General features: G+C 41.7%; 2 protein-coding genes across 5 annotated transcripts; one reads left to right on the top strand and one right to left on the bottom strand.

Moving 5' to 3' along the window:
- Positions 1–129: 129 nt before the first annotated feature.
- On the bottom strand, positions 130–2757 carry cgrrf1 (cell growth regulator with ring finger domain 1). Of its 2 annotated transcripts, none has more exons than XM_024290511.2 (6): positions 2627–2757; positions 2056–2192; positions 1761–1935; positions 1457–1604; positions 1261–1368; positions 130–1131 (listed from the first exon to the last, which is right to left on the bottom strand). In XM_024290511.2, exons 1-6 carry the CDS (start codon positions 2728–2730, stop codon positions 859–861), a joined length of 945 nt encoding a protein of 314 aa, XP_024146279.1. In that variant the 5' UTR covers positions 2731–2757; the 3' UTR covers positions 130–858. The 2 variants fall into 2 exon arrangements, with proteins under 2 accessions (XP_024146279.1, XP_024146280.1); XM_024290512.2 differs by having other exon boundaries at positions 1457–1598.
- Positions 2758–2926: 169 nt separating this feature from the next.
- On the top strand, positions 2927–17068 carry ddhd1b (DDHD domain containing 1b). 3 transcript variants are annotated; one of them, XM_036210397.1, is made up of 14 exons: positions 2927–5187; positions 5469–5645; positions 7563–7691; positions 8045–8210; positions 8296–8405; positions 10094–10200; positions 10584–10840; positions 11388–11463; positions 11855–12004; positions 12079–12143; positions 12232–12410; positions 15154–15414; positions 15535–15727; positions 15832–17068. In XM_036210397.1, the coding sequence occupies exons 1-13, from the start codon at positions 4596–4598 to the stop codon at positions 15717–15719; spliced, it is 2454 nt and encodes an 817-aa protein (XP_036066290.1). In that variant the 5' UTR covers positions 2927–4595; the 3' UTR covers positions 15720–15727; positions 15832–17068. The 3 variants fall into 3 exon arrangements, with proteins under 3 accessions (XP_036066290.1, XP_036066289.1, XP_024146271.1); XM_036210396.1 differs by having other exon boundaries at positions 15829–17068; XM_024290503.2 differs by having other exon boundaries at positions 2930–5187; positions 8063–8210; positions 15829–17068.
- Positions 17069–17623: the final 555 nt, after the last annotated feature.

Here is a 17623-nt window from a genome sequence, read left to right as displayed (position 1 = left end):
TTGACTTCCAGGTTGAAGCTCATTGAGAAAACTACTTAGTGATTGTTACACAAACAAGTCGGTTCAGTTCAGTGTTAAATCGGCCAACTTAGAGAAAATAAAGACACTTCAGACTGGTTTTTACAAATGTTTGTTGTCTATGGCTATATTTAATAACTCACAGTCAATATATTTTATTTTAGACAATAATTTAAACAAATTCCTCTTATAGAAATATGAAATATGAAAGCTTGGCTACGTTGCCTGGACGGATTCAGAAGTCTGTTGAGAATGTCGACTGAGTCAGTAAATTTCTGATTCAGGCGAAGCAGCAGTTTTTGTCCTGGAACTGAACCAGAGGATCACAAAGTCCTTAAGGGGGTAAAGGGAGTTTTCCCCATGGAGTCGGATCAGTTCAGCACTCGGTGGTTAATTCCAATTTCATGGACAAACAAAAATGTCTCGATTAGTTTTGATCAATCACCTAAATTGCAGATAAACTAATCAGTAGTTTAGAAAATGATAGGTTCTAACTAAAACCTGACTGGATCCCCTTTGACCTGTTTTTATTCTCCTACTGTTGAATTTTGATTCAGTGATCAGGTTTCCTTCGCGTTTGGGTTTGGTTCCGCTGTGAGGATCCATGCAGATCTCTTGCTTTGAGACTCTATGGTTGTACCTCCTCTGGACTAGAGAACAATCTCGCTTGACGTTTACACAACCAGTCCAGAAGTACTGGATCCAGAGATCTGGTTCCTCTATGCTTCTGCCCCACAGATGAGTCTAACGTTTGAGCGTGCAGCAGAACCGGAGTCTTTACAGTCCGGCGTATAGATCCAGCCTGAACGGCGGGAAGCCGCGGTTCTCTTTGGGGGTGCGTCAGCGATCCGACGCCGTTCCCAGAACGAAGGACTCCAGAACGAAGGCTCTGCAGATGGGGCAGTGTTGGAAGCGCGACACGCAGCTGTCGCACACGCAGGCGTGTCTGCAGGGGAGCAGCACGCGGTTCACCGCCGCGTTCTGACACACCACGCAGTCCCGGCCCCGCCCCTCCGACCAGCTGTCCTCATCTTCGGGCTCATCGCGTTGGTCGCTGTGCTGCGGGTCAGGAGGTGTGGGCTCCGCCGCGCCATCGGCGGACATGAAGAGAGGCTACAAAGGACAGGAGGGTGATGATGGTGTCATGTGACAGGAAGTACTTTTAACTGTTGAAAACTGAAATATTAAACTGTTATTGTAGAAAAAGAAGAGAACAATCCTAAATACCATCTAACACTATACCTTCAGCTCATAGACGCTCCCCAGTGAGGTCAGCAGGTACTGAAACAGAATCCGAGCGGACAAGTTGTATTTGTCGTCAGGAACGTGGACCACTGTCACACTGGACACCTGGAAGGAGACAAAAAGTGTGACGAGATGAAGACTGACGACGGGTCACCTTGAAGTCAGGAGGAAACTGTGTCTAATATAAGCTCACAATGTCATACGTGCTCTCTGCTTCACCCTCTGCTAGCGTCAGCACTGCTACCAGGGGGTAACGTTCCCTAGGGAGGGGCCCAAAGTCTGTGATGCCGAGATGGGTGGGGATAATCGTGTGTTGTTCCTGTCTGTCCACACAGCTGACGCTGAGAGGGCGGAGTCAAGGAAATCAACACTTAGAACTAGCTAGTGCTCTCCGCTCGTCACATGACTTATCAAATTATTAGCAAACACTTGTTGGGATAGGCTCCAGCAACCCAGGGGGTTCTCTGCTGAACATCAGTGTGAGACATTGAGGATACTGGAAGCTGTGGGAGAAGAGGGAACGCTGCTTAAGAGCCTCCAGGAGGAGGCTGCTGCTGAAACGCTGGTGGCTCTGATGGGTCTGCAGCGCTCCCTGCAGGGCCCGGATCTCACAGCCCCAGAAGCAGCTCAGGATGCACGGCTCCAGGCAACCGGGTTTCAGAGCCACACCACCTATAAGTGAACACAGTGAAAGTAGGGACAAATTTTGAGAAATCTCACACAGGAAGTGTTGAGTCATGGGCGAAAGTGTCAGCCTATTGTGTATTTTGTTTTTTGTTTTTTGTCTCTCACCTGACACACATCCGGAACCAGAGCCCAGATCCAGAGCAAAAGGGTTAGTCACCTGGACCATGTGTTTCTCTGGTGTTGGGGTGATGGACTCTCCGTCGTCAGAGCTGCGGAGGATGACCGGGACATCAACCCCGAACCTACAGAACCATCAGACATGCAGCAGTCAGTCATAAAAAGCAAGTCTATTAATGCAGTTTTTCTGTAGACAACAATCAGACGTAAATTATCCTCTAAATATGGAATAAAACAAACAATAGTTTGCTTAATTTAAGCATCAATCAATTCCCACCAATGTTCAACCTGTTTTGCATCTCTAAGGACAATGCCGCTTGAATGACTACGCCATTTATTTGCCTATATATTTGATTCTTTAAAAAATAGATTTAATAATGAAACACATTCAAACGTATTTTATTTTGAAAGTATTAAAAACAGGATATTGATTTGGTATCAGAAAAGTCATAACAGACTCAACTTCCTCCCTGCATCATCTGTTCGTGAGTGACAGCTGAGCGGGTCGCTCTGGGAGTCTTTAAGACAGCGGTTCGGTGGTTCCGCTCGGTCCACTTACCATCCCAGAACCATAGCGGCGGTTATAAGGAAGCAGAGCGACACCACGGCGATGTAGAAGAGAGGAGAGTATTCATACAGGGTGACAAGGAACACCGCCGCCATGCCGAACTCCTGCGTGACGTCATGAACTGTAAAACTCCAACTAAGCTGTCACTTGTACGGTGGCTTGTGTAGGTCAGAAAGCTGGAAAAGTCGCGTTTTTTCTAGAAGCTGCAGAACTGGACAAGCAATACAAACGTAATTATAATGAAATGCTTAAAGTTAACTTTATGCTTTTATGTGGTTGGAAAACTTTCCCAGCAAAATATAGCTTTATTTTTAATAATTAATTTCCATAAATAAGTTTCCCTCAAAACAAATTTGTTATACAGGTAAAGTAATAAGTAATAAACTGTTTACATTTTACATTTACAAAGGACATAGTAATTTTCAAAACCGAATTAAAGGTTGAAGAATACCTTTGTTGCATTTTAATTTGAAATATACTCTCTTTGTGAAAAGATTCTGCTAGAAGATACGATTAACATTTCATGAATGTCCTGGATACATTTAACATAAACTGTCAGCTGTTTAGCAGGGAAAAAGACATTGAATGAAAATTGTTTTTAAGTAAATTATAACACAAAAGAATCTAAAGCTAAAAGGTTATTTGATTAAAAATTATTTTAATATTCACATTTTAAATTGAGAGATTTTAGCCTGAATTACTCCACCAAGAAGAAAATCAATTAACATATTTTTTTCTGTTTCTTATTGCCTTAGTTAATACACATAATCTTTAAAAAATATAATAATATTCTCCTGAGAACAAGTAAAAAAAATGTTTCCTTCTTATTTATTCATTTACACATTTAGATCAAATAATAATAAAGCTTTAAATTTGGTTATCCCTGATGTTTGTATAGGAAATAACCCTATTTATATTGATACTATCCTGATAACCAAACTTTACAAAACAACAGCTCAAAGAAAATTTTGCTTTTGCTTTTTTTTTTTTTTTTTGTCTGTGTGTGGTAGTCGATGAAAAATTACTTCTTTTTCCAATCAATTTCCAGCAGTATTCAGTGGTACTGCATTATTTGATGCTTCCTAGTTTGACTCAAATAGGGAAAGAAAAGTTAAGGCTTGAATGTCATCCATAGGATTCTGAAGAGTCAAAATGAAGGCCAGAGTTTACACCCAGGGCAAACAACAATTTTCAAAAAAAGAATAAAAAAAAGGTTGATTGAATTTGAAAAAAAATAAAATGATTTTTTTTCAGTCTTTATTTTTATTGTATGTTTTCAGTTGTAATCATTTACAGACATGAATCAGCAGTAACAACAAAGAAAAATAAAATTCAAACACACTTTCTTGTTTTCACAAATAAAAAAAGCAAAAGACAACAAATTATAAAAAATTGTGAACTTATCATGGGAACCAATGAAAATTGCTCACTTCTGTTACCAGCCTCCAGTGGTCATTTGAGGAACAGCAACATTTAGTACCTCCAAGTCAATATCACAGAATGGCTTCGACTTTTGTCTTGCAAAAGTAAATACACGTGGTAATAAAAATATGAATGTCAATAAATTTGAAAGAACAAAGTAAGATAAACTCAGTTATTCAATCTTAATGGTTTTATTTAATGTTTTTTTTTTCATATTCATAATCATATCTACATATTTACCAAAAAATTCCACCTTATTTACCAATGTTTATTTCCATACTTTTATTTGTCGCAAGCTTCAAGTTTAACCACAGCCACTTCCTGTTTTATTTTGAAAGTGAGCGGAAGCAGCATTCAATTAATTGAACTTGACGAAAAGGCTGGTTCTCCATCACATCCATCCTCGCCGGGTCAGAGAACCGGGCTGGCAGGTGTCGGAACATGCTGGCACACAGTCGGTACCAGATGTTTATCTCCCTGCCGGGTCGGAACTTTCAGTGATCATCATCCACGTTTGGATCGGTTCTGTCTTTGCAGCATGAATGAAGCCAGGACGGTTCGGCAGCAGAGTTCTGGCAGCAGCAGCGAGTGGGACATGGCCAACGACGTCTTCGTGTCCGGCTACGACGACCACGGTTCGGGAGAGGTGTTCGGTTCTGGGCTCTGCTCGGACGGACACCTCCCTCTCAGGAGGGCGGACTCGGAGCCGCTGTCCCAGGACTGCTTGATGCTGGGCCTGCCCGGCCCGGATTATCCCGACCCATCGTTCCTGAACATCGAACCCGTCTACCCGGACCCCGAGCGGAACCTGTCGGAGAGGCGGGTTCTGTCCAACAGCTCCAGACACCGCGGGGAGATCGTCACGGAACTGGGACCGGAGGAGATCCGCTGGTTCTACAAGGAGGACAAACGAACCTGGAAGCCGTTCGCTGGAACCGACTCTTTAAAAATCGAGCGTCTCTACCGGAGACTGACAGAACAACTGGATCCGGGAGGTGATGGGGAGCAGAACCCGGTACCAGAGGAGGTGAAAAGTCCCATTGATGTGAAGGCGGAGGCGGTCTGCGTCCGGGGAGGACTGTATGAGGTCCACATCCGGGAGAAGGAGTGCTGCCCTGTTTACTGGAACCGTGAGCATCCTCATCCTCATCAGAACCACCCGTCCGACAGAACCGACACCGAGCTGCGTCTGTTAGAAGATGATGTTTAATCCAAAAACAAATCTAGTTTTCACTGATTTTACATCAAATCCTTTAATTTAATGATTTTCAATAAATGAAAACAGTTTTGGAGTATTATCATATTTCATACAGAATCGCAGCAGAATCGGGGTTCTAATTTTAGTAAATAGTTCTGTTTATCTTTTATTACCCCCCTGTCGGTGTCTCTCACATTAAACATGTTTCCTCAGAGCAAGAGAGCATCCCCGTGATGAGAGGACAGTGGTTTGTTGATGGAACGTGGCTCCCCCTAGAGGAGGAAGACAGTAACCCCATCGAGATGGAGCACCTGGCACATTTCAGGGGGCAACAGATGAAGGATGTCAGTGAAGTGGAGACAGCGCCCTCTACAGTGGACAGCAAGGATGGTAAGATGATGATGATGGGTGTCGCCCAGTGACTGTATGAAGAGTTGGATGGGGGGGGGGATCAAACCACCAATGGGATGGGTTCACATGGGGCAGATCTGAAGCGAGTTCAATTCAGTTTTATTTATATAGCCCAACATCACAATACAGTTGTCTCAATGGAGGCATCCTCTCCCAGGCTGGACAGATAATGTACCAGGACTGTTAAGGAATAATAAGTTTATGAACATCTACAACAACACGTTTTAATAGTATAGTTGATAGGCTTCATCCAAATGGAGATGGGACAACTGGGGTGGGGGACGAGCAAGAGTCGCGGTCCACAGCCAAGAACAGGAGCACAGACCAGCTACCTGTAATCTGTCCCGCTCTGAGACACGAGATGAGCCAGAGGCGAGGTCCACTGCCAAAAATAGCACAGATGAGCTGCATGAAATCTGGAATCTCTCCCGCTCCGAGACGTGAGACAAGCCAGAGGCGAGGTCCACGGCCAAGAATAGGAGCACAGACGAGCTGCCTGGAACCTCCCCCACTGTGAGTCGCGAGACAAACCGGAGGCAAGGTCCACTGCCAAGAACAGGAGCACAGATAAACCACCCGGAATCTGGAGTGTGTCCCGCTGTGAGACGCAAAATGAGCAGTCCACAGCCAAGAACAGGAGCACAGACGAGCCGCCTGGAATCTCTCCCACTGTGAGACGCGAGAAAAGCCAGAGGCGAGGTCCACGGCCAAGAACAGGAGCACAGATGAGCCGCCTGGAACCTCTCCCACTGTGAGTCGCGAGACAAACCGGAGGCGAGGTCCACTTCCAAGAATAGGAGCACAAATAAACCACCTGGAATCTGGAATCTCTTCCGCTCTGAGACGCAAAATGAGCCAGAGGCATGGTCCTCTGCCAAGAACAGGAGCACAGACGAGCCACCTGGAGTTCATGTGTTTTTCACCAAATACAAGCCCCAAAAAAAGAACAGTTAAGCTGTCATGAGCTGTCACACACCTGGGTGTGTGAAATGTGTTCTCCACATTGGATCCATCCCTTGGAGGACTCCTGACCTGCAGACTCAAGAACCATTTGGTGGCATAATCCCCCAATTCAACCGCTGAACAGTTTTTAGAGTCTTTGGTGTGACTCGACTTGAATTTGAACTTACAACCTTCTAGTCTCAGGGCAGACACTCTACCACAAGGTCACAACATTGTCATTGGCCTGATGAAAGTTTGTCCCTGATACTGGGAAATGGTGGGTTCAAATCTGCAACCAATTCAACTCAAACAAAAAGATAAGACTATGGTACCTGTTGGCCCTCAGCATTAAAGTCCCACTCCAACGATATTTATATTTATTGTAAAATAAATTTTATTTTATTTCCAGTTGTCTTTTTATTATGATGATGCAGTTTTTAGCCAAATTCAAAAAGCCTGTCATTACCTAAGACATATTTTCTGCAGGGCAGCAGGAGTTCATGACAATTTGCCTCTGAGTTGTGGGTGGTACTGTTTAGCTTAGAAGTAATCCTACAATGATATCCCATCATTCCTTCGTTTACACTCTCTCGCTATCTTACAATTTTCATAGGAGTGGGTCCTTAAAGCTTAGATTGGGGCTTAAATCAACAAAATGTTCAACACTATCCCAGGAAATGAACCAGATCATAGAACTCCCAGGTGTGTGACTAACTAAGGATACTTTGAATTTCTATTCCTGAATTCAAGATCAGTTGGAGAATACCAAATGTTGCAATTCCCTGATTTACAAAAAGACCACCACTATAAATAATCCAGATCTACACCAAAAGTAAACCTCTAAAGTCTGTCTGAAAACATTTTTTTTTTTTGGTTTATTTTCTAATCACGTCATAATAACAATGGTCTTGGATGTAGTGATGGAATAGATGTTCAGACCATCTCTTCTCCCAGCGGTTTACAGTCTGAAGCTGAGCAGGAGTCACGTGGACTGGCACAGCGTGGATGAGGTGTACCTGTACAGTGATGCCACCACCTCCAAGATCGCCCGCACCGTCACCCAAAAGCTGGGTTTCTCTAAAGGTACTCACTTTTTTTGCCATCTCTCCCAAGAGTTTTTATCATAAGTGGCAATGTATCTCATAGGATAAAGAAATGTTTTTTTTTAGTTTTTTTTTTAGTAAAGATAAAAATAGGTTATTTGAAAATAAACTTGTTCATATTCACTGAAGACATCCTGACCTTGTGGGTAAAGATTTTCTTGCTTCAGTGTAAAATAATACATTGACAGTAGATGTAATACAAATACACTTTGTTGTGGTTTGTCCTGCTCCTGTGGGAATTATTCTGTTTACAAATCTCAGGAAACCGCTTCGTCTGCTGTTTAACTGTCCGTCATGAGCTGTCTGAGAAAATGCCTTTTCTTGAATGCTCAGCACTGTTGCTGTCAACAGCCTCCAGCAGTGGGACTCGTCTCCGTCGAGGATATTTTGAAGAAGCAGTGCCTGAGGAAACCCCCTCTGAAACCACCCACATTGTCTTTGTGGTGCACGGCATTGGCCAGAAGATGGACCAGGGTCGCATCATCAGGAACACCAGCATGTGAGGAGATTTGTGTGTCTGAACGAGTTGTCGAGACGTAGTTCTGGGTCAGTCCTGAAGTGATGGTTTGTTGGGTGATGGACAGGATGAGAGACGCAGCCAGAAAGATGGAGGAGAGACATTTTCCTGATCGCACCACAGAGCACGTGGAGTTCCTTCCTGTGGAATGGAGGTCAAAACTGTTTTTGGATGGGGGTAAGCTGTACCTCAGTGAACTGTTGAGACCCAATCGTGTTTTTTAATTGTTCCTTGTGGCATTTTTGTGATGATTGAGGACACATATAAAGAAAAATAAGGCAAAATTTGCATTTCTGAGTCTTTATTTAATTAAATCATTGTGGATTAGGAGCAAACAAAAAATACTTTTGGATAAAGATTGTTTTTATGATTCCACCCGGGCACAAACCGCAGCTATCAATATCTCCTCCAAAGTCAATTTTCAAATGGTTGGCATTTCCATGAATTCAAATGGACACCATTCATACGTCACTAACAAATCTGAGTACTTGATTGGTTAAAGTCCCACCTGATTTAGCTTTCAACGCGCAGTCAGTGGCCATTTGTTTTGTACGTAGAACCAGAAACTGGTCATAGAAACTGGTCATAGAAACTGGTCGTAGAAACTGGTCATAGAAACTGGTCGTAGAAACCGGTCGTAGAAACTGGTCGTAGAAACTGGTCATAGAAACTGGTCATAGAAACTGGTCGTAGAAACTTGTCATAGAAACTGGTCGTAGAAACTGGTCGTAGAAACTGGTCGTAGAAACTGGTCGTAGAAACTGGTCATAGAATCTGGTCGTAGAAACTGGTCGTAGAAACTGGTCATAGAAACTGGTCATAGAAACTGGTCGTAGAAACTTGTCATAGAAACTGGTCGTAGAAACTGGTCGTAGAAACTGGTCGTAGAAACTGGTCGTAGAAACTGGTCATAGAAACTGGTCGTAGAAACTGGTCGTAGAAACTGGTCATAGAAACTGGTCATAGAAACTGGTCGTAGAAACTTGTCATAGAAACTGGTCGTAGAAACTGGTCGTAGAAACTGGTCGTAGAAACTGGTCGTAGAAACTGGTCATAGAAACTGGTCGTAGAAACTGGTCGTAGAAACTGGTCATAGAAACTGGTCATAGAAACTGGTCGTAGAAACTTGTCATAGAAACTGGTCGTAGAAACTGGTCGTAGAAACTGGTCGTAGAAACTGGTCATAGAAACTGGTCGTAGAAACTGGTCATAGAAACTGGTCGTAGAAACTTGTCATAGAAACTGGTCATAGATACTGGTCGTAGAAACTTGTCATAGAAACTGGTCATAGATACTGGTCGTAGAAACTTGTCATAGAAACTGGTCATAGAAACCGGTCGTAGAAACTGGTAGTAGAAACCGGTCGTAGAAACTGGTCATAGAAACTGGTCGTAGAAACTGGTCATAGAAACCGGTCGTAGAAACTTGTCGTAGAAACTGGTCATAGATACTGGCCATAGAAACTGGTCGTAGAAACTTGTCGTAGAAACTGGTCATAGATACTGGTCATAGAAACTGGTCGAAGAAACCGGTCGTAGAAACTTGTCGTAGAAACTGGTCGTAGAAACTCGTTGTAGAAACTGGTTGTAGAAACTTGTCGTAGAAACTGGTCGTAGAAACTTGAGTTGCAATGCACATATGCAATAGTTTTGAACACAGAAGCCCAATGTGTGCATGTCTATGAGTTTGCATACATTTTTTATAGAAAGCAGTCGTATGATGGTGAAGGGCGTGTGAACGTAGCTTTAGCCTTTGTACAGTTGGGTAGACGATCAAAGCTTTGTGTTGAGTCGTTCCTACTGTTCAGAATAGCTTAGCATATTTGTAGAAATGTTAATTTGAAAAATAATGTGCTTTTCCTTCAGACACAGTGGACTCTATCACTCCTGACAAAGTACGAGGGATCAGAGACATGCTGAACAGCAGTGCCATGGACATCATGTACTACACAAGTCCTCTGTACAGAGACGAGGTGAGCCTTGAGGTTCCTTAAAAAAAGCCATCAAGCTACAGGTTGACTCTTGAATTTGAATCATGGCATCTGGAAGTGGCTTCATCAGACTGACGATTCAACTTGAAGACCATGTCATCTGGATAAATGAGAACCCATTTAGCCAGAAGTTGCTTCAAGACTTAAGCTTTGGAACCTCATTGGCAAACTTCAGTTACAATTGAATCTTAGGTCCTAATCTCCAAAATTCTCTGATAGTTAAAGTTTAACTGCAACCTACTGTGAGTTGTTCAGTCAAACCATGTGAATGATAGATTTAAGACATCAGTTGTGTCCAAGTTTAATACCTTCTCAATATGTGTCTCAAGTTCAAATGTGTACAAAGTTTTCTTATGTGTCTGTAGATCACCAGGGGTCTGACTCAGGAATTGAACCGCCTCTATTCGCTCTTCTGCTCGCGGAATCCAGACTTTGAGAAAAACGGAAAAGTGTCCATCGTAGCGCACTCGTTGGGCTGCGTCATCACTTTTGACATCATGACCGGCTGGGACCCGGTCCGCTTTCATCATCAACAAATGCTGGATCCGGAGAAGGCGAAGATCCGCTGGCCTAGTGAAGAGGAGCGCCACCTTCAGGAGCAGATCGGGCTCCTACGTCTCAGGTAAGGAATGGAGAAAGTTAGGAGTTCAAGTCCACATCTATTATCGAAGGTTTTATTTCAAGCTGTAAAATTTATCATAATTCTTTTTATTGATTATTTTCTCAAAGGTAAAAATTCTAAGTTTTCTTTATTTCTGTTCAAGTGAGGAAAACCTTTACACACGTGCATCCCTTTATCCAGCTATTTATATGTTCGACCATTCCACAATCTATCACTCTATATCTATAAATATATTCATCCAACCACCCTTTACACCTACATCTATTTTTCCATTAATTAATACATACTTACATCTATCCAACCATCCATCCTTATGTTCTTCCATCCGTCCATCCAGCCAGCCAGCCATCCATCCATCCTTTATGCCTACATCCATCCTTCTATCCATCTTTTATACCTACATCTGTTCATCCACCATTTATACCTCTATCATCCATCCATCTACCTATCCATCCTTTATACCTTCATCTATCTATCCATCTATCCATCCATCCATCCATCCATCCAGAGTTTTATGAAGTATCTCATCATGTATTCTGCCTGTCAGGTTGAGGGACTTGGAAGATCAGTTCCGAGGTCTCCAGACCCCGTCCTCTGTTGCAGTGCCGGCCTTAAAATTCAAGGTACTGTTCAGCCCATTAAGTGTTCTTTACAAGATTGCTGCTACAAACCCAGTGCTGAGTCACATCAGATTAGACAGCAAAGCCAGTTTTACCATCACAAGGGAGGAAGTTATTCTGGCTTTTAGGGTTTTGTGGACAAATTAACTCTTGAACTGACAAAAACAGAGATATACAGTAGACACTGTATGATTAAACTTGAGTCTTTTCAGACTCTTTTGGATCATCCAGCTGTTTTGCTGTGATCTGAGGATACACACAAACAGCAAGATGAATTTTTCTAAGATGGATGTTCTCTCATCACTCCATTGTTCCTCTGTCAAAGTCAACTTTTTTTTGTCAAATTAGGTTTCTAACACACTCATGGTGACTTAAATCTTCTTTTATGTGTAAGGTGGAAAACTTCTTCTGCATGGGCTCTCCTTTGGCTGTTTTTTTGGCACTTCGCGGGATCCGGCCTGGAAACAACACCATGCAGGATCACATCCTCTCCACATCTATCTGTAAACGCCTCTTCAACCTGTTCCACCCCACAGACCCTGTGGTAAGCAACGAGTCTGTGAAGCACTCAGAAACAACAGATGCTTTTAGATAATCAGGCATTTGTGTCTATTATAGGCATACAGACTGGAGCCACTCATCCTGAAGCATTACAGCAACATTTCTCCTGTTCAGATCGACTGGTAAGTCAAGTCGAGCTAAGTTTACACCAGGCATTGATGTTTAACTGTCTCCGTCAGTGACCAAAGGTCCATGTCACATGACGTGCAGGTACAACACCACAAGCCCGAGTCTTTACGACCAGATCCGACCCACTCGTCTGAACTTGACGAAGGACACCAGCTTTGTCTCAGAATCAGAAATCCTCACCAGCCCGTGCACCTCCCCGCCCCAAACCAGACGACCCTACGGAGAGTCCATCACCAGTCTGGGCAAGGCCAGCATCATGGGTAAGCATCAAAGGCTCAGTAAAGATTGAGGGATATCATCTGTTGGCATCAAATACTTTAAAATCAATAATAGTGAAAAAATACACACCTTAAACAGTTGTTCAATAAAACATTTGACCAAAAGATGAAAAAACTGTGAAATAGTTTTGCATTGAAGTGATAGGAGAGGTGCTCCATTTTGTTTTTGAGCCACCTAGTGGTTACTTTCTGAAGTGCATTGGCTTCACTTATTTTCCATTTCGAAGCACTCTCACAGAGGAAATGAAAGTGTCATCCCTCTGTGAACATGCAGGTTCCCCCTGAGTGAGACACAGGTGAGGCAAAGGTAGGTGGGTGTGTTTGTGGTGCATGCAGGTGACAGATGAAACAGAGAAAAAGACCTGCAGTGATGGAAGCGTTTGCTTAGTCCATCACTCACAGTTTGCTGATGCTGACAGAAGCAGGGAGAGCTGCTGGTTCTGCTGACTCTTAACCGGGTCAGCATCAAAGAGTAAAAACGATCAATAACAACACATTGGCCCGGTGGGGTATTGACATTTCTGAGACTGCACAGCACTGGGTTTTATCAACTGAGTGAAGATTTTTTTGTCAAAGTTCTATTTTATCTCAAATATAATAAAGAAAATCCTTAGAAATGTTACTACAGAACAAACATATAGTATGTTGATTATGAGGCTTCACAGTGTGATTCTGAAGGTTCTAGAGTATTGAGAGCCAGGATACTAGAAACATCTGTCCATAAAAGACTTTTCCTGGTTCCTGCTCCACACAGGAGAGAGGGGTTTCCATCAAACATTTAAACCTACATAAACATTTGTATCATATTTGATACACGCATTTCCGAGACCCCTATTTTTTTAGCAGGATCCAAACTTTCCTTAAAAAAAACTAATTTTGTATAACGTGTTCCATGCATCTTGTCCTGTAATACACCATCGTTCCACTAGGGGGCAGTAGAAGCTCTCTTTTCAAAATGGCTGCTTCCATGAAATCTCAAAAACACTTTTGGCGGGAAAAAGTTTAGCTAATTTTTACAACTTTACGGTGAGAATAACTGATATATTGATATTCTTTTTTTTAATTTATACTTTCTTGTATTCAAAGAATACAATTACTTATTAATAATACAATTACACCAAAAATATGTGGATCAAATTTGAGACATTGGGTAAATAAGGTTAATTTTTCCTAAACACTCAAATCAATATTTTTGTATCTTAAACTAACACTGTTGTGGATTTCAGGATCAACAGCTTTAAGAAAACGTCTTAATTCCAACAAATTTGAATTTTCTATGACGTCTGTGGGCTTCACAGGGTTAATAAACAAACGTAAGCCTGACAAAAGTAGGGAGCAACAAAAAATTCATGGCAATGACAAATTGAAAGCCCTTATTTATGCAGAGGACAATTAACAGACACATGTAGATGATCATAAACCTGGAGTGATTGTGACTCGAGGACAACTTAAAACAGAAAATGACCAAAATATCACCAAAAAGACAGAGTTAAGTGCACAAGCCTCACATGTACAGATCAGTTCCGCCAGTGTGAATGAGCTTAAACTAAAGATCTGGTTACCAGGTGAAAATATTAGGGAATCTTGGTTTCACCACCACGTTTCTGCCATACAGAACTGGTTACTCTAGTATAAACACCAGAACTAAGTGTTCCTCCACAAACAAGGAAACCTAAATGCAATATGTACACAATTTTCAGACTCGGAGGAGTTTAAATATTTTAGGCCTGGATACCCAGATTCTGCTCTACATTTCTCACACAGAGTGATTTAGGTCCATCTGCAGGTCACAGTGAGAGCTGTCCTTCAGGCTAAACCGGTAAGATCCGGAGTTAACCGAAGAAGTCTGAAGAATTCTTTCCTGATTAGTGCCTTAAGTTTTCTCTTTCCTTGAAATCCTTCCTTTCTGCTCTCTTGTGTTTGTCGAAGTTGATTTGCAGTGTGAACAGATTGAAACTATGGAGAGAAAATAGTCTCACTGGGTTAACTTTCTCATTTGTCTGTGCGCAATTCTTGATTTGTAATTGATACAGTAAATTGTGTGTGTAACTGTACAGACTTGCAATTTTGTATTCACATGTACAAAAAAAAAACAATTTACGGATGCACAACTTAAGATTACAACATCTTAAAACTAACTACACATACAAATCTTTAAAAAGTGCGCACCAATCGCCTAATACACACACACAGAACTACATTTACCACAAATCAGATGCAAGACTCTCTTCATGTCTCCAAGTTTCATGTGTAAATGATGCGTTTAAATGCTGCTAGAATGCTGGGTCTTCTGAGTTTTCTTATCAGACGCTTTGAATTTAGATAGTAAATAATATCTGCCAAAAACTTGATATTTCCCCCTTTCTTAGTAAACACATATGCCTCAATAATTAAGATAAGACAACTCAGAATTCTAGCAGCATTTAAATGTATTTCTACAAACAAACTTGGAGATGTGAAAGAGATTTGTGTGTTAGGCGACTGGTGCGTACTTTTTAAAGATTTGTATGTGTAGTTAGTTTAAAGTTGCTGTAATTGTAACTTGTACATGTCTGTATTAGATGCAGAAATTCTAGTACACATAGTTACACATAAAACATATTTTATGAGTTACAAATCAAGAAATATGCACAAAAAAATCCAGTGAGACTATTTTATCTCCAAATATTTTTGTCTTTTTTTGGGACAGTTACATAACATGATGTCCTCCTAATTTCTTTCCCAGGTGCTGCCAGTATCGGAAAAGGGATCGGAGGAATCCTGTTTTCCCGCTTTTCCCGCTCCAGCGGCCAGGTTGGGGGTGTGGAGGAGGAGCCATCAGACTCGGAGGGAGGAGTCTCTGAAGTGGAGAACCTGGTATCAGCAGATGATGGGGAGGTGGTGGTTGAGAGTGGGGAAACAGAGAAGCATGGAGAGGATGAGGTGGTGGAGGAGGGTGAGCCCAGCATTCCTCGGTCTGCTTCAGTTGCCGTGGACAACAGCTCCTGTAAGTCATGAACTCCTATAGAGCAGCATGTGACAAGAATGTTAACATCTAAAAATTAAGTCTGATTTTTAAGACCAATTAAGATGAAATCTCTGTTTTAAATATGTTTTTGTGTTGCAGTGGAGCTGGAGAGACGCATCGACTTTGAGCTGCGGGAGGGTCTGGTGGAGAACCGCTATTGGTCGGCAGTGACGTCCCACACAGCCTATTGGTGCTCGTACGACGTGGCTTTGTTCCTGCTCACCTTCATGTACAGACCTCAAGAGCTACCCGAACCTGTAGAAGACCACCAGGATGCCTCATAGCTGCACAGGTGAGCTCCGTTTTAATGTCTGAAGGGAAGGGAAGTGAAAGGTGTGTGGCAGATTCTCACAGGGTTAGCTGTCCAACCAAAAACCCACTGATGTTCTCCAGCAGATCTATCAAGGACAGCCAGGATCGGATCAAAGACTTTGTCTCCGTTTTATCTGGCGCCAGATTGTCATGAAAACACTAAAAGCACCGGCTGAAATGACGGAGTGTGACCCGCTAAAGCCACCAGTGAGGAGACCCGGCTTCAATCATCCAAACAACTGGATTCCAGCCCAGAATCCCTGGGGTCCAGGTCACAATTTGGGTTTGTCTGTTGACCTTTGTGATTGTACATTGTCTAGACAATCCACAGACTGGATCCTGATCATCTCCACGTCTAGGTGGTGTTTTTGTACCTTTGAATAAATGATGAGGATTAGACGTTCTTCTTCGTGACATCAAGGAATCATTTTTAAAGAAAAATATCTATATACCTTCATACAAGTAGAGATTAGCTTCATATGAACCAGAAACCAGATTTCTTCCGCTTCTGCAGGTCACATGATTCCTACTCAACACTTTCAGATTCCCCTCCACCGAGTCCAGTTTGTTTGGAACAGTTTTACAACTGAAAGAATCAGAAAACAGAAATAATGTTTGGGCTGTACCATTATTGTGACGTCACACTGTACGAGATGTACTGATGTTTTTTAAAAGCAGCTGCGCTGACTGTTAAAACCCCTCCATTTAAGCTCATATTTTATTTTAAACATAAAATAAAAACAATGTGGATGATAAAATTCATCCCTTTTGGGGTCACTAGGTTGCTGGAGCCTATCCCAGCCACTGTTTGGCAAAGATGTGGATCATCCCGGACAGGTTCATAAAATGTTGCGCATATTTTATTAAACCACAGATGTAAATTAAAAAAAATATTTGGAGCAAAGTGGTGAACTGACTCGCCTGCAGCCACTTTCTTTTTTAGCTGAGCTTCAAACCGGAAGTCAAAGCATCTCCCCTTGGCGGTGACACGACACACGGGTTCAAACAGAAGGTACTTCACAGTTTCTGCTTTGATAAAAGCCGATCTCCAGCTGGACTTTTTATACTCAATTCAGAAAAGAACTTCCCCTCATCATCCAACCGGTCTGCCTCTTTATTCGTTTCCAGCACATGGTTGTTTCAGGTAAAAATGACAAACAGACTCTAATCTGTAAATTTATTTATTTATTTACCCTAAAACATTGATCTCTTTTGTGTTTCTTTGACTCTCTCCTGTCATTGTAAAGGTTTAAATTGTCGGTCAGTCTGGTTCACGTTTGATGATGTTTGTATAAAAACAATAGAAATCTGTGAACTATCATTTGTTGTTGATGTTATTTGTGATTATCTGTGCTTTCTTCTGTCATGTTTGTGTACAAATAAGGAAGCATTTGCAGATATTGTGGCACATAAACTGGTAAAAACACAAACAGCTCACGCTCCTCGTTTTAAAATGTGTTTTTGCTCAGAATTTTCATGGAAAATTCTGATTTGGTTTTAGGGTTTCCTGTTGTGTTTGTACTGCAAAGACAGACACTCTAGAAGTAAGTAAAACATTAGTAAAGTTTTTAGTATTTTCTTTAAAAAAGCAAATAAGTTTCCCAGTGGAGTACCAACATTGTCATACCAAAAACTCTTATTTTAAGAAAAGAATTCTAGTCACTAAGATACGTTTGATCAAACTAAGATCATTTTTCAATTGAAAAACTTTATTGATAAGATTATTTTTTTATTGAAAAATATAATGATAAGATTTTTTTTCTATTTAGGCATTTATTGATAGGAAGATTACTTTTCTATTAAAAAACTTTATTGATAAGAACATTATTTTTATATTTAAAAATTCTACTGATAAGATTATTTTTCAATGGAAAAA

The sequence above is a fragment of the Oryzias melastigma genome, linkage group LG24 (genome assembly GCF_002922805.2).
Source record: "Oryzias melastigma strain HK-1 linkage group LG24, ASM292280v2, whole genome shotgun sequence".
Taxonomy (NCBI): Eukaryota; Metazoa; Chordata; class Actinopteri; order Beloniformes; family Adrianichthyidae; genus Oryzias; species Oryzias melastigma.
Note: the sequence above shows the minus strand (reverse complement) of the source record. Positions and strands in the feature narration are given on the sequence as shown.